The sequence below is a fragment of the Parasteatoda tepidariorum genome, chromosome 2 (genome assembly GCF_982258835.1).
Source record: "Parasteatoda tepidariorum strain Cologne lab strain chromosome 2, Ptep-v5.0, whole genome shotgun sequence".
NCBI lineage: Eukaryota > Metazoa > Arthropoda > Arachnida > Araneae > Theridiidae > Parasteatoda > Parasteatoda tepidariorum.
This window is the reverse complement of record NC_141756.1, coordinates 17188518-17205810: the sequence shown is the minus strand read 5'-3', so window position 1 is coordinate 17205810 and position 17293 is coordinate 17188518. Positions and strand designations below refer to the sequence as shown.

General features: G+C 25.6%; 1 protein-coding gene across 1 annotated transcript; it reads left to right on the top strand.

The window, feature by feature from the left end:
• Positions 1-32: 32 nt before the first annotated feature.
• LOC107441577 (V-type proton ATPase 21 kDa proteolipid subunit c'') lies at positions 33-17082 on the top strand. Its single transcript, XM_016054895.4, has 7 exons — positions 33-216; positions 2458-2506; positions 3268-3351; positions 7086-7233; positions 10550-10610; positions 13670-13860; positions 15410-17082. The coding sequence occupies exons 1-7, from the start codon at positions 150-152 to the stop codon at positions 15443-15445; spliced, it is 636 nt and encodes a 211-aa protein (XP_015910381.1). The 5' UTR covers positions 33-149; the 3' UTR covers positions 15446-17082.
• The last annotated feature ends 211 nt before the right edge of the window (positions 17083-17293 follow it).

Below are 17293 nucleotides of genomic sequence, written 5' to 3'. Positions count from 1 at the left end.
TTTTTGATTATTCTTCATTGATCACAATTTAACTGTGACTGCTCAGAATATCATGGGATCGATGGTCTGGTAGTTTTATTTTCTCTTCTATTGACATTAGTCCCGAATAATTATATTTATATATTTAAAATCTTAATAGTATTTTAAAAATGGGACTTCTAGCACAAACTCAATATGTTGTATATACAACATTTCTAGGAATAATCACTATAATTGGTAAGAAAGATAAACATATTAAGGTGTAACCAATTTACCAATATGTAGGTTAAATTTAAAAGTTTAAATATCGTTTTGTCTTAAATTTAAGAGTTACAAGTTTCTATTTAATGTTACTAGTCATTAATTAGTGTTTGTATGTCGGATAGATCACGATCAAATTGTAGTTAAAAATGTGTAATCATCAGGGTTTGAAAAAAACCCAGTTTTTTTTTTTTTCTAAAAGCCCAACCCACCTGGGTTTTTCATAAAAATTTTGGTGTTATTGTTATTTTGATAGTAAACACGGGTTTTTTTTTCCAGAAATATTTAAAATTTCTATTCCTGAACACTTATTAAGATTGCATTATTTCCTTCTAACTAGAAAGTTACATTATAGTAATTATAACTTGTTTTGTTGCAATGTAACCATTCTTTGGGAAGTTTCAGATTCTTACGTTATTATTTTTATTTCTGAACTACAAACCATTTTTCGTTCACAATTGAAACATCCCAAAGTTTTTTATTGCATTAACAAAGTCCTAGTTCCAGATTAACTTGCAATAAAATTTAAACTAAATCATTTTGTTCAGTTGTCAATACAACTTAATATTCAATTTTGCATTTCAAATTTCTATTTAACTTTTGGTTACTTAAAAATTAATAAGTTTTTTTTTTCTTTCTTTTTTTGTCTGATGGTTTAATATTACGTAAAGTTAATTTCTAATAACAGTTACCACTGGAAATAATTTTATCTAAAGCTCCTTATGAAAGTAAATATAACGCATTTGCTGTTTAATAATAATTTTAGAGCAGTAAAGTTACATACTGTCTTCAATATATTTTTATAACATTTTTCCATATATTTTTTTATAAAATGTTACATATTAAGGTGATATTACGGGATTGCTTTATATTAAAAAAATGCCACTTTTAGTTTTAAGCCATTAATTTGGAATAAAAATATAAATCATAATAGTTGAGAGTAATATTAGAAAAGAATGATAAAGAAATATTACAAATAAATGCCTTTAAAATTTATGAGGAAAAAAATAGTTTAATGGTTATGTAGTTAATTAAATAACCTTTCTAATTTTTTATGGCCAGTAGAAATGTGCAGACAACATTGAAAGGTTGTTTTAGGTCATTTGATTTATATCTTACATGGAAAAAAAAAACAGTTTGGATATACATTGCATCTATAATGTTAGTTAGTTAGTTAGTTATTTGGATTTTATTGGCACAAGAGCCAGAAATGGCTATGCTGCGTAATAACATATAAAACATCGTGTCCCAAAAATAATAAATTTTCTCTAGCATAATTGCATTTTTATCCTATAAAAAAAGGTTTCTAAAAATATTTACTGCAACAAACTTAAAAAGTATTAAATTAAGCCTTATGAGAAAAATAAAAAGAATGAAATGATTTAAGGTGCCTAGATATTAAGTAGGACCTTTATTTATGTGGGATATAGTCTTATTCTGACATGATCACATGATACCTGAAATCTTTTAGAGAATCTTATGCATCATTCTAATTCAACTTTTTAGCTGTAATTCTTTTTATCTATCTGAGTGAACCATTTTATTTATAGGAAGAAGAAAAAACGAAATTCTTTTAATCAAACAAAATTTTTGGCAAGATTGGCCCACGAGCGAATATGTGGCTCATCCCGAGCAGCAAAATATAAAAACTTGTTTTTCTAATAATTTTTGCAATGTTGTTTATCCCAACTTTCTTTATTTTAATTTTTTATAATATAAAAACAATTGGGAACCTCTCAATTACTACTCTTAATTTTACCAACTAAGAAAGAAAAATTGTGAAACTTAATTCAATTTCAATGAAATCATAAAAAATGGCATACGAATTCCGTGCCTCTCAAAAGTGGTCGTAAATAGCAATGGTCTTTCCTGAAGGTTTTACTGTATTTGCTTCGACTGAAAAAAAAATCCTGTTAAATAAATCTAATTTTTGTTTCTTCTTTTTTTAAAAAAAACAATTTAATTATCAATTACAACCTTATTTCTGGACAGAACTCAATTATCTTCAGAGCAAAGAGATTTTATTCTTACATTAAAGAAGAATCATAAAAATTTCAGCTTAAGTTTACCTTCATAGATTTAATTCATCTATCAAGATATTCTGAAAATATTAATTCTCGATAATGATAATATAAATCCTCTTTTTATGACAAATAATAATGAAATGATGATATACTAATTATTTAAAGCAATAAATTGTATTTTTTTTCTTTTCAGCTTTATATTATTGCTTATCTGGTAAAGGTGAACGTTTTGACTTTGGATGGTAATTATTTTTGCACAAAATATTTTTTTGTTGTTGTTAAAGCTTTGTTTTTAAAAATCTAAAAAATGCAAAAGGAAGTTGAAGGTTGAGTCTGTTTATTTAGGAAGTAATGAAGAAAATATTACATTTATAATTTTTTAATGTTGCGGGTATTTTCATAAAGTGAAAAAATAAAGTCAATTCTATTATTAATATTAAAAATAACTTTTATCAAAGATGGTACAACATTTTTTTACTTTTATTACTCTATCCAGCTCTTTACCAGTTTTAATCAATGGTTAAAGGATCAATTTAAAGATCATCAGTAAAATTTGTTTATAGTATCTTACTTTTCTATTTGTGCATATTTTCTGTATTCTAAAAAAGTGATCCTTTTGTTAATTGTATTTTAAAATATCCATTTAACATCTTATCATTTTTTTTTTAAATTTTGAGAAATATAATTTTTAAAAAAATATAATTCATACCAATTTGATAATGAATTATAAATTGCATACAACAAAAATTTCTTACAATTTGAATCATTTATTGAAAAAAATTTCGAATAAAAATCATCAATAATTTAAAAAAAAACATTCATTATTTTGTTTATTCTCCTTCATTAGTCTTATTTTAATTAAAAATGTGAAGCTAATTTTACTGAAGTGTTTTAATTGTTTTTATATGTTTCATTTACATCATATAATTTTTCTTCTTTTTTTTAAATTAGATATGAAGATTAATTATCTGTTGATGTATTTATTTTTTCATTATTTTTGTAGGTTATTAACTGGGCTTTCCCCATTTATGTGGGCAGCGACAGGTATAGGTTTAGCCATTGCTTTGTCTGTAGTTGGAGCTGCATTGTGAGTATTAATTGAAGCTGTTATTTACAATTCTTTTTTATTGATCCTATTGTTTTTGCATAAATATTTAAATAAATTTATTGACTGTACTTGATAATTTATTTTACAAATTTATTTTATTTAATGAATTCAGTTTTTTTAATACTAGTAACGATTTTTTGACTATGTGTCTTTATTTTTATAATTGAGTACTTTTTTACTATAATAGCTTCCTACTGATATTGCAATTTTCAGGCACGAGAAACATAATATTCTAAGTATAAAATATGATGAAAGTCATTGCAAAGTAACCAAAAATGTAACATACAGTATTAGCTTCAATTTGTTATTGATACAGTAGGGAACCGATTATCCGGAACGATCGGGACCATCGCTATTCCGGATAACTGATTTTTCCGGTTTTCTGAATCGCTACAAAAAGCCGTTTTTTTTATTGTTAAACCCAACTAAAAAAATTTTTTTTTTGGGAAATAATCTTAAAAATGAGAAAAAACGATGAAGTAATACACTAATGATTATTTCCAAAATGATGGTAAGGTGAACATCTTTCAAAAAAGAAAGAAAAATCCTAAAATCTTATGAGGAAAAAAAATTTTTGTTTAAAAAATGGCGGGAAAATTTATCGAATTTCGTTCCGGTTTTTTGGTTTTCCGGTTTTCTGATTTCCGGATAACTGGTTCTGTACTGTACTATACTATGAGCATAATTCTTAATGAACATAATATAGAATTATTTTCTTTCTTTCTTTCTTTTTTTTTTTTTTTTTGCAATCTTTAGAAAAACAATAAAAATAACTCTTTTAATGAAAAATAAATACAGGGTGTCTCAAAATTCACGTAAGTGAATTTTTTAATAGAGGTTTTTTTTTTATTATTATTATTATTAAAATTAGTATTTTTTTTCTAGTTAATTAATAAAATTTACATTTATACATTTTGCTTTCAAAATGAATATAAAAATTTTTCTTTCATTTGTTTTTATTTCCACTTCCTTTTCTTATTTTAGTTATTTATGCACATGTTGAATTTTGTTACAGTATTTTCAGCATGTTTAGCCTATCAAAAATTAACCCTTTATCTTTCCAAATCAAAATTAAGGTGATAATTGGTTGCCTACGAGGCCACCCCCTGCTTGATCAAGCGATTGTTTATTTTCCCATCCTTTCCTTCCTAATTTCAGGTAATTGGATCCCTTTAACCCCTTAAAGCAAGAGTTTTTTTTTTTTTTTTTTTTTTTTTTTGGAAAAGCTGGTAAGAAATGTTTTTTTTTTTTTTTTTTTACAGAAAATGAATATATAGGTATAATGTAAGCTATTTTTTGCAATTTCAGCTATGGGAGATTTAAACAACTTGATTGCAGGTTTATTTTGAATATCAAAATATTAAAATCAATATATCAAAAAGCTAATCATCAAAATGCACCACGTGGTTTACACTAGAAAAGTGCCGCGTGGGTGTCATCTGTGGTAGATAAATTTAATTATAATCTAACCTCTCTATTTCTACTAGAATGGCTCGCAGATGGGCATTAGAAATGAAATAATGCAAGATACAAGAATGCCCGTGTGAGAGACATGGGCATGTGCAAATTTGCCAGTAACTTTCATCCGTGGGCAAATACGTTTAAGGATTAAAAAATTCGAGGGATCTTTGAGCTGTTTCACCTATTTTTAATTTTTTTTTTAATTTAACAAGTTATTAAAGTTGATTTTTCAATTCCATAGGTACAAATGAATGATTTGTTTTGGCAATTTAAATAATATTCACTTTTCTAATCAAAGTTTAATTTTTGTCATTTATTTTGTGTAATTTTCTTTGACTTGGTATTATATTCCCGGATATTATGAAATATTATTTCATATTGAAATTGTTTTTTGAATGCCTGGAATTAACTAGATGATTAATATAAGTTGCTGATTTTGTGCAAATTTTTCCTGGTAATGAAATCAGATCTTAGATTGTAAATAATTTGTATTTTGAAATGTTACTTTTTACCTGAAAGAATCATTGGGCTTGAATTTCGTTATTAAAGTATCATTTTGCTCGATAAACGATTGTGTGTAAGTCAACGTATGTCTTATAATTAGTGAATTGCCTGATGAAATATTGGCCGTGTGTAAATGTATGGGTTACTGTTTAAGTAATTAAAGTATTATTTGTTTGAATAAATAAAGGGGATTAATATGTATGATAATGATATGATTCTACGATAATCAATATACTTATTCAATAAATTATTAGTACTTTGAGAATTATTAGTTTTGATTACGTTCATTCGTTGGTGTTGCAGAACATTGAATTTCTGGGTTTATAATTATTTAGTTATTTGATTTTTATGTTTCGTTTTATTATTTTCACTGTAGCAAACTCTAATTTTATTTATATATTAAATTTTAGTGTTTTTATTGTGTATTTACACCATAAATTTACCATAAAACACCATTTAGTGTATTTAGTTTTTTATTGACCTAATTACCTGAATTCAGTTCAAAAATTTTTAAATAAACCTATTGGAACACTTAAATTTGTAGTTATAAAAAAACAGTTTTTTTTTTATTTAATTGTTTGTTCTTCATGTTTTCAAATTTTGGACTATTATGAGAAGTTAAAATAGATATTCAACATTTCAATTTTTGTTCTAAATTTAATAGTTTTATTTTTGTATTCTATTTATCGGGATAAATAGTAATAAATGTGAAGCATAGACGAACTTGTCTTGTTTATTTATGATGAGAAGTTATTTCATCTTGTGCAGTATCCTCCTATTCCATGGATTTAAATGGTGAAAAGTAAAACTTTTTGTTTTATCCATTGTCTCTAATCAATGTCATGAATCAAATGTGTTATTTCATTTGTATATTGTTGATTCTCATTGTTTGTATCTTTATTTCAAAAGAGTCATTATTTTTATTAATCTTAACTAGTTTTATTATTCAGCCACAAACTTTGTAGTACCCACTGTTAAAAGTTTTTTGAATTTTTATAAATTTTTTCTCAAAACTTAAAAGCAATAAAATGGTGGGATTTGTGGTTTTGAGTAAGTAATTTAAAACTACATGTTTTTTAGCTTTTATATTTTTTAGAATCTAATTTTATTAAAGTTTAAATTGATGAAAACCAATTATGACAATGTTCAATTTTTTTTTATATTACTTAAAAACAAAGGTGCTTATCAAAAATCTAAAACCAGGCAACTGTATACTATACTGTATATAACTACCTATCAAAAATTGTTGATTGCATGATTGTATTGGCATAATTTTGTCAGGAAAAAAGGAAGATAGATTTAGATTAATTAATAAGATAAATTTAAATGAAGATAAATATTTACAAAGCTGTATTTCAACAACATATTTTTAAAAAAATCTAAAAATTCTGTATTGTCTTTGGTTAACAGATGTAGTTAGATGAAAAAAAGTTTGAATAATCAATGTTCCACTGAATAAAAACCTTAAAACTTATTTTAAGATATATACATGTTGCTAAGTCATATTTTTTTCTATTGTAAACCTCTTTTCTTTTTTTTTTAACTATTAACCTATAGGCGAGAACATACTAGAATTACTATCACGTAGATATGAATAAAAAATTGTTAATCACACATTTTATTACATAAATTCAGAATTTAAAAGTTTAGTTTTTTTGCATCTACCTCTATAATTTTCTACCTACAACTTAAAAATTAGCATTCTATTTTAGCACACATTTGTTAACAATTGATTGAAATATTTTCAGGGGAATCTACACGACTGGTGTGAGTATTGTTGGTGGTGGAGTAAAAGCCCCTCGTATACGAACCAAAAATCTTGTTAGCATCATTTTCTGTGAGGCTGTTGCTATCTATGGAATAATAATGGCAATTGTGTTAGTTAATCAACTGAAAGTAAGTATTATTTAGATTTTAAAGTGATATATTTATATCAGGTATATATAGAAACCAAGTAGAGCTTTTGTGTCGAAATATTTTTATGAAATAGTTAGTGTCTCTTTTTGTTTTGACAACAAAAAAAAAAGAAACGAGAATAACACCAATTGTATGTAATGTCAGAAAAAAATCTTTTTTATCTTTAAAATTGCAACTATTTATAGAATTTTGAATATTTATAGAATAGTATTTTAAAAACTAAAAATAATATTTTTACTGTTAAAATTGCAACCATATTTAATCGCAAAGGTATTTTACAGATTGAGTATATTGGAACTAAAAATTATAGTTTAGATTAATGAGTCCTGATTTTCTGGTACATGTTTTTCTTGACTATAAATGTTTTCTTATTTTTATTTACTGATAAACTTCAAGCTTAGTTTTTAATAAGCTCTGTCTTTAAATTTTGTAACCTTCCATCAATTAACTCGTCTTTGTTTCATCTATGAAGAGGCAAAGACATTCAGAAGAAAGAAAGCACATGTTTAAAACCAGACATATATTCTGCTTTTTTCCGGACAAAAAGATTGCTTATCTTCGACAGAATTTAAGGGCTTAATCTATTGTGGACAACACAGATCAGGTTTAATATGGTGCGAAGGAAGAAGTTTTTTTTCTTTGGACTTTTCATAAAAACAAGTGGTTAAGAAAAAACAACCTGTTTCTGAAAAAATAAAAGGGCAGTTTTTAAAGAATGGCTACTTATTTTATATGGATCAAAGGCCTGGCAGGGTGGACCACATCTTTAAAAACACTGTTTATCGCCATGTGGTCATTTATCATCATATTTATATATATGTTATCTTTTTGATGTTGTCACGATAGTTCTATATTATGTGGGGTTTACCATTAAAGGCATGTTTTTAATCATCGTAAACGTCCCGGTCTTTATTACGTACAGTTTTTGACTCCAGTAAACCTTATTATCGATTATTATTCAGGGGTTATTTACTTATTTTATAATGTATAATTTCAAAACTCAGTCATTTTGGAATATTTTTCATGTTTTATTTAATGATTCATGATAAAACTTAATAATTTTTTTAAAAAATGCAAACATACGCTTTTCCTTATTTGGAGGCTATCCCCAAAATATTCATATGAAGACTTAGTTACAGTCTTTTAGTCACTTTATTAAGAAAATAAAAATTATTTTTTTAATTAAATTTTTAAAAATAGGTTGGATATGATGTAACTCATTAACATTTTTGACTAGAAAATTGCAGTAAATGCCTTGTTTGTCTTTTCTTGTACATTTTATTTTATTGCAAAATCGAAAGTACTTTTAAATATCCATTTGTCATAAATAGTGGTTTTTAATCTCTTTGTTTTTTTTCCTTTTCATTTTAATGTTCTTTTTTCTGATTATAAGGTTTACCATCTGTATACATTTATTCTTAAGTTTCTGGATTATATACAATTTAGTTTCGAAGTATTATTGCATGAAAATGGCTATAATTATCAGTTATCTTGATCTCATTTTTATGTCGAGGAAGCTATTTCTGAAGTTAGGTTAAAACATTTCTCACCATATGTATGCATTCAAAAAAAATTTCGTTTCTTAAAATCATTTTTGATCAACTTGATTCTATTTTTTTTTTTTTTTTTTTTTTTTTTTTGAAAACATTGATTTTAGCCCATGTATAAAATATGCCACACAAAACAAATTTTTCAAGGTAATGGATTACACTATTTCTTTTTAATCCTTAGTTTCCACATCTTAAAAATAGTGTGCACATATCGCACAAAAAACGATCTGATTTTTTTTGTAGAATTTTTCCTTGATTTTAATTTTAACCACTATGAAGCCTACCCAGTTAACCTTTATTTTCATGCTTTTGAAAAAAGCATTTGGCAAGCCATTGAACTATCTTAGAGCAATCTTTCAGAAGTTAGGTATAAAAAGAAGTTTTTTTTTTTTATTCTTTAGATATTGTAACCATGGAATATTAATTAAATGGTTTGTTTAATCTTTTATTATTAGAGATTAAATTATTTTAAAAGTAGACTGTGACTATAGAAACATATTGCAACAAGTATGCTACTCAGAAAAATCTAATCAATGTTTAAATTGTTATTTAACTCTTTTTAAAATTATATTCATATATATAGTTGTAGTAATGTAAAAATTCCAATCAGGCATGTCTGGCTGGGAAGTAAAATTTAATCAAGAATACTGTAAACACCTAAAATGTCCCTGAGATTTTGACTATAATTTATAGAATACCTAGAGGGGACAGATAAATATGGCAAAGGAGAAGGGGGAGAAAATTGATAATATTTTTTAAGAATTGTTTACTTAAAAAAATAAGAATTTATGAAGTAAGTTTCGCATATTCTTTTTTGTTCTCTTAGTCAAGCTTTTTTTTTATTGAAAAAAGTTTATTCTGATTGTTGTGCATAAGAACTTAATTTAATAGCTTAATAAATTGCAATGAGAAAGTAAATGCAAGCGTAAGATTGTCTAAAAGTAGATATTTTTTTGCCTTTACTGCTTCAATATTTATTTGGACTTAAATAATAATTCCTAACACTTTGTTAGTAATACTTTATACTTCTGATTTATTTGTAATTAAAATAAAATTGTTGATGTAGATATGTTGTTAATGTCATTATATGCAGGTGTATTCATATATTTTTATTAGTATGCATTTGAAAAGTATGTTTGGGCATATGAAAGTTTTATTTTGGGTATTGCAAACGAACATACATAACAGAGCATGCAAAAAAATTATTAGTGGAACATTTCTAATATATGTATATATATATATATATATATATCAGAAACATTACTATAACTTATACATCCTGTTTGTAAAATTTTTTTAAATGTGAGGATTCAAGAAACAATGTAAAAATGAAGAAATTAGTTTTCTAACAGTTATTTGTTGCTGAATAAAAAATAAGTCCTGTATACAACAATGTGTACAGTACACCTGCTTATTATTATATGTGAGAAACTTGAGACTTATTTGTTAAAAAAGAAATTAATCACAACTAAATAATATAATTGATTGACTATTTAACTAAATAACAATATAATTGATAATTACACTTTGATAAAAGTCTGCATCGTCAATGAACAATCTCCTAATTCCATTGTTTATTACTTTTTTCAATGAATAAAGTTACAGAAAACTATTAAATATACAATTTTACTCTATTATGTTTTATAACAGTATTAAGGTGTCTATTAGTGATCAATAAAGTGGCAAAATCAAATCTGCGTGAAAGTTAACTTCATTTTCTAATTTATTTATTTTTTTCATACTAGTATTTTAACATTGAAACAATTGAGGCGGATCAAAAATTGAAGGCCTTGAATTTCATGTCAGGTAAGTGTTTGATTTTGTTTATAACATAATTTCTATGCAGTTTCAATAATTGTATTTATTATGTCTTGTTATTTACAGCTCAAGCTTTAGGATTTAAAGAAATTTTTAAAATAATTTTTTTTTTGTGACCTTGTAAAAATCTTAAGGACTTTAGTTTTTCAATGTTCAATGAGAAGTACTTAAAAATGGTACCAAGTCCTTGAAAACTTTAAAATGCTTTTGAAAAAAATTCGTATGAAATTTCCTCGCCATTCTCTAATTTTGCCTTCATCAATTTTTCTATGTAGAATTTCTTACACATACGCATGGAAATGAGAGAATGCTTTCTCTGTGTGTAAAACGATGATGCGATTGTTTGCTGCACTTATGTAGCTGAACTTGGTGACTTAGGCATCGCTGTACAGAAATGTTGTGTGATCAGGGGTCTGTCCAGGCCGAATTTACTACCGTTTAGCGGTACCTTCACAAATTCAATTTTAGGTGAAACGGTAGTTTCACAAATTCAACTTTAGGAAAAACGGTAGTTTCACAAAATACTTTTTCTTAAAATTTTATTTTTGTATCCCTTAAGAAACGATAAATCTATATTTTTACCATGTTTTTGTATTGATTTTGTAATATAATTTTTAATTTTTCACAAATTATGTCTAAATTTTCACAAAATAGGTACCTTTCAGAAAAACCTAGACAGACCCCTGGTAATACATAAATACTTAACTTTTCATAATTTTACACCAATAATTAGAGTAAAAATAAATTTTACCTTTTCTGATTAATTTTCTATGAATAGTTTTTGCTGCTGTTAAGCACAATTAGATACTTCATATTCGATTTCATTTCCCACGAATTGCAAACTGCTTATGACTGTATGAAGGCAATTAACGTAATGCTTATCGTGATTTGCATTAAATTGACTTTTGATTCTTATTCACCAAAGTTACAACTCATTATTTGAAAATTTTTTTTTTTTGATGTTGCAGTCAGAGGTTTACATACAGTCATGTTATTTTTGTGACCCTTTCTTTTGTAAAATATTTTTATAAGAAGTAAAAAATCTTAATTTTAAAGAAAGCAATAATTATTAATTTCTAGTAATATGTACTAATATAAAGGATATATTATTCTATTCATCCATCACCACATTGTCCCACATCCAATATGTGAAAATGAGCTTAACTATTAGCATTATTATATACAGGGTATCCGCTCACCTAGAAAGTCATGAATTTCGGTATTGAACAAAATTTGTCATGATTTTTAACTATTTTTTTAAAAAAGTCATGAATTTAGGTCACCGAAAAATTTAATTTTTAAATTGGAATTTAACTCCCTCTCCCCAATTTCATGGTGTTCCGAATATCTGAATTTGTAATAAAATCCCCACTCACAGTCATATTTAATTAAAATATAAAATGTTTTTATCGTGATCTTTAAAAATTATGGTGTTCTTTTTTAAAAAATGAAAGAAAAAACATTTCCAGAGCAAATTATCTTTTAAACTTCTGTGATTTCAGAATTTTTTATTTTTATTTCATCAATTTAAAATTCTAATTGAAGCAAACCAGTCGTTGGCCAAATTTTTATTCCGAAATGAGAACAGAAAAAATCGGGAGTATTTCTTTCCGATGAACAAGAAAAGTATCTTTAGAATGTAACTCAGCAGAAAAAAAAGTATTTGCTTTTGTATTTTTTTTTTCAGTTATTTTATTGCTTCAACTCTTTCTTTAGTCTGTTTTTAAAATTTAAAATCTATAAATATGAAGATGCAGAGTATAACAATGTTGGTTATACCTATCATTTCAATGAATGTTAATATAATGCATTTTTAAATTTATTGTTGTGTTTTTGTCGGTAAAAATAGTAACTTCGTTAAAGTCATGAAAAACTCTTGGAATTAATCATGGAAAGTCATGAATTTGAAAATGTAAAATGTAGCAGATACCCTGTATATAATCTCTGATCATGCATAACTTTACAAAAATGCAAGACTGGGCAATATTTCAATGCATCCCAAAATATCTATATAAAACTTATGTAGGTACACTGCTTTCATTTCAATGCAGCGGAACTCCGATTAAGCAGAAAACATTTTTAAAAAAACTATATAACAATACAAGAATTTAACTTTCGAGAATCCTACGTTACCTCTGTTAACAATTTGCTCTGACAGTGACATTCGTTCAACCTAGTAACGATATTTATTTCGATATATGTTGAATGACTTTTAATTACATTACTTAATATTCACTTTTATAGGATACAAACAAACACTTTTATACAATATAAAAAACTACCGTAAAATAGTTTTCTATGGGAAAAAAATTCATCATAAAAAAAATTTTAAGTTTGCATTTGGCAGAGACTTTCGAAAATTTGAGAATACTTTAGATATTTGGCTAATAATTTCAAATCCTTAGTGCGGGCCCTATATATATATACACACACACACATACAGTATAGGTTTCTCAGGGAAAAAAAGAACATTTAGATTATGTTATATAAGCATAAAAAATATGTTAGAGGAAGAAGACTATTTTAGCTGCTAGTTTACGCATGTGGAAACTATATTGGGAACTATTTTTCATAATTGAAGTAACTAAAGCCTCTCTTTTTTCGAGTCTCACCTCAGTTGCAGCCTAGTTTTTTCTAGTGCAAGATGTATATAAAAAGACTAGGAAATTTATATACTGAATTCTACACAATGAATATTGCTTTTAATATTAAATATTGTTTGGAAATGGTTAAAATCAAAAATCTGTTCTTATTGACAAGAGATTATAATAAACTTTAAGAAGTCACTACTGTAGAAGTTTTAAAAAAATAAAAGTTGAACAATCATCATGAACTGCCAAAGTCTTCTAAATTAAGTTCCCTTTCTTTAGTTACTGTTCTATTTTTAATGGTAATATTTTATGTTTATATGTTTTTATTATAACATATAATTTTTATTTTTACAAATAACATTCCATTTTTCTCATGGCGAGCTGTAAGTATCTATTGGTTTATGACAAAAAATATTAATAGTTCAGGAAAAATCTTTTAATCATTATATTTTTTAGGTTATGTTATGTTTGGTGCTGGTATAACGGTAGGATTGTGCAACTTTTTCTGTGGATTGGCTGTAGGCATTGTTGGATCAGGTGCTGCTTTAGCTGATGCTGCGAACCCTGCTCTGTTTGTGAAAATATTAATAGTGGAGATTTTTGCTAGTGCCATAGGTCTTTTTGGTCTTATTGTTGCTATTATCATGGTAATAATTTTATTATATATTTTATAATTATGTTTTTTTTTATAACATATATTTCTTTATAAAGTATATTTCTTTATTTAAAAATATTTCTGTTCTTTTTTAAGAAATTTTAATAAACTAAATAAAAATATTTAATAATTAAACATTTTTTGATTGGTCAAAACTATTTTGTACCACAATTCTGGGAAAAGTGGTTGGTGCTCAAAAATATCAATTTAAAAAAAATTATTTTATTGTTGGGCTTTTTACACATGGTTAGTAAACAATTAAATCTTATTGTATACTAATCATGTGCAAAAGTTTTACTTCATGATTAATAAACTATTAAAATTTGCAATAGAATTTCATTATATTAGGGGGACTGGAAAGTAATGTTGTTCTGGTGCATTTGATGTTTGTTATCAAGATTTTATTTTTAATCAAAAATGTATTCACCCTCGTTAGCAACAACCTTTCAATGCGGGATAGAAAAAAATTAATTGGTTTTTATGACTAATGAATATTTAATGTGCCAAAACGACATTACTTTCCGGTCTCCCTAATATTTGTAATAGTATGTTCTCTAAAGATTAACAGAAATGTAAAAAATAGTATATTATAAGTTTTCCATGGATGACTTTTTTAAGAAAAAACTGTACTTCACATCGAGTTAACTGGGTTATGTTATAAGAGCAACTATATGTAATGATGTGCTGCAAGACTATTAAGTTTTTGATTTTTAACGATGCTGATTTGAAATTATGGATTAAAATGAATGAGCTTTTCTAATAAGTATTTAACTGAAGCTAGTTATTTTTTCATTCTAGATTTCATTTATTTTAAAAATATTACAGTTTAAAATATCATACTAAAGGATATGAGTTTCAATCTGTATATATAAAAGGTAAAGCTCTCACTCACTGACTTATCACTAATTCTCCCACTTCCCATTGAGTTAGAAAGCTGAACATTAGACCACGTGCTTTTTTAATGACATAAATCAAGAAAGTAAATAAAGTTTCATTTCGATATTTTGTATTTATTGGGGTAATTAGCCTGATTGAAAGTTATACTAAATAAAAAATTTACCACAATGATAAAAATTTAACATGTGAACAGCCGTTTGTCTTTGAACAGTTGACCCAATTTTTGGGTTTACGACAATTTATGTTTAACTCAGTAACCTTGTAATTTTGAACCCAAATCAGAAGACAAGGAAACTCTTCGATCAGGTATTTGCCTTCGTGGAGAACTTTTTGATAGAACTGACCCACATTTAGGTTACATGGGAAGGAAAACTACAAAAACTAGCAGGTATTTAAAAAAAACTATAGTTGTAAAGTTGAGAAAAATAAGAAGGCTATAAAAACAAACGTTTTTTGTAAAAGAGAAAGTTAGGTGGAAATCAAAACGAAAAATTGTTCTTAATTTTTTAATGAAAGATTTGACGCTGAAAATCTTGATTTAACTTTTTCACATCGCCGTATTTTTTAGAAAAAAGTGACTAAAAAAAATAATGCTCATTAGATGATTGTTAAATTATTTAGTTATTTTTTCTCTTTTTTTTCAGAACTCAAAAGTGAAGATGGGTGACAAAGAAGGATAAATCTTATTTACATAAACTATTATCATTTAATCAAGTACATCAAGTCTAATCCAGTTATTGGTGTTAGAAGTTTGTTAGAGATATTTGTGATTTGTGTGTGATTTAACTCATGATGTTGAAAAGACACATTCCTATATTCATTATCATCTGTACAGGATTTTGCATTATTTAAACATTTGTATATCATTTTAAAAATTATCTTAGTTGATGTCCTGTGTTACTTCATTCTGAAGTATATTTGAATAAGAGCTTTTTATATAAATTACTCATTTGATGATTAGAAAGTTTACTACCATAATTGTTTAAATGATAGAGTTTAGGGGTTAACTATGTTTCCTTGTTATTAAAAGAAAAATAAAATTACTTTATTCTTTACTGATACCACATACTTATTTCTCTATGAATTCTAATTATGACTTTTCTTAAAAAGGAGTCTCATTATTTTCCCAAAGTTTTGATCAAATTTTATTGTATGAACAAAATACGGTATTTTGTTATTTATTTTATTATGGAGTACTAGACTTAATTACACATATCAAAAAGAATAATTTGTTTACTGATTCATTTATTGAACTTAGTACTTGCTAAGTAAAATACATGGTATGGGAAGGAATATTATCTATAATGATGATGTTTTTAATTGAATATATTAAGTAAATTGCTTAAAAATAATTTTTTTTTAAATGTCCATTACCCATAACTTGCCATTTTTTATATTGTATGTTTAAATTTATTATTTTTTTAGACTTACACCTATTGCATAAAATCATCATTTGATTTTGTCCCCTAACTAGTTTTACCTTTTTATAAATTATTTTTTAGTACTTTGTGAAATTAACATATAATGAATTAAAAGGCCTAGAATGAAAAAATTCAATGTTCATAAATATTAGAAAATTTAATACAGAGAGGGAAAAAAATATTAAGTCTATTTTTTTGTTTTTAAAGTCCTTTCTACAAATAATTCAATTGAAATGTAAACCATTAACTGTACAAATGCATTTTTAAAAACATAATGCATATCCTTGTGTCAGCTTGCTCTAGATTCTTGATACAAAGCTAAGTTTAGCATTATGTTTAATATTACTTCTAGATATTTAAAAATATGAACTGTATAACACTTTACATTAATTCAAGCCTGGACCAGGTACTATTCTAAACAATGAATTCTAATTATGAATGCGTTGCAAATGCAGTAGTGTAGAGGTACTCTTTTAGTTACAACTAAGCATTTAAAAGAAGTTTTGAATGCATAGAGGAATTTTTTAGATTTGAATGACCTGAAAATTGTTATGAAATTACTGATCACACTCAGTAATAAAAAAGTTTTATTTGTGTTTTTACTGTTAAGAAAATCTAGTCAATACTAAATTTAAGTTAAAATTTATGTTGTTAAGTGAAATTGTGCTAAAAAGTAAAAACTTATTTTAACAGAAATTTATTTTATGCAAGCTCTATTGTAGTTCTTTTCTTTTTGAGGAAATGAAATTCATTTTAGTTTTTTTATGTAATATTATCTTAATTGCATGATGATTATATTAATAAATTTTGTCATACAATAGATGTACCACAAATGGAGAATCATTATAATTGGTGTAAATATTGGATAAATAAATTTAAGAATATTTAAAAAAAAATAGTCTATATTCAGTTTGCTTTTGTGTTACTCAAACACAAATACGTGACCCAATTAAAGTGAAAACTACTGAAGGTAGCATAATGGAGATTCCACTGCAAATTTTAAAAAATTTATCATTTTTACTTGAATACTTTTTTAAGGAGAACAAAATTTTTTACTTTGCTAAAAATTATTGAATTTTTTAAATAATATTCAAAAATTTCAAGTGA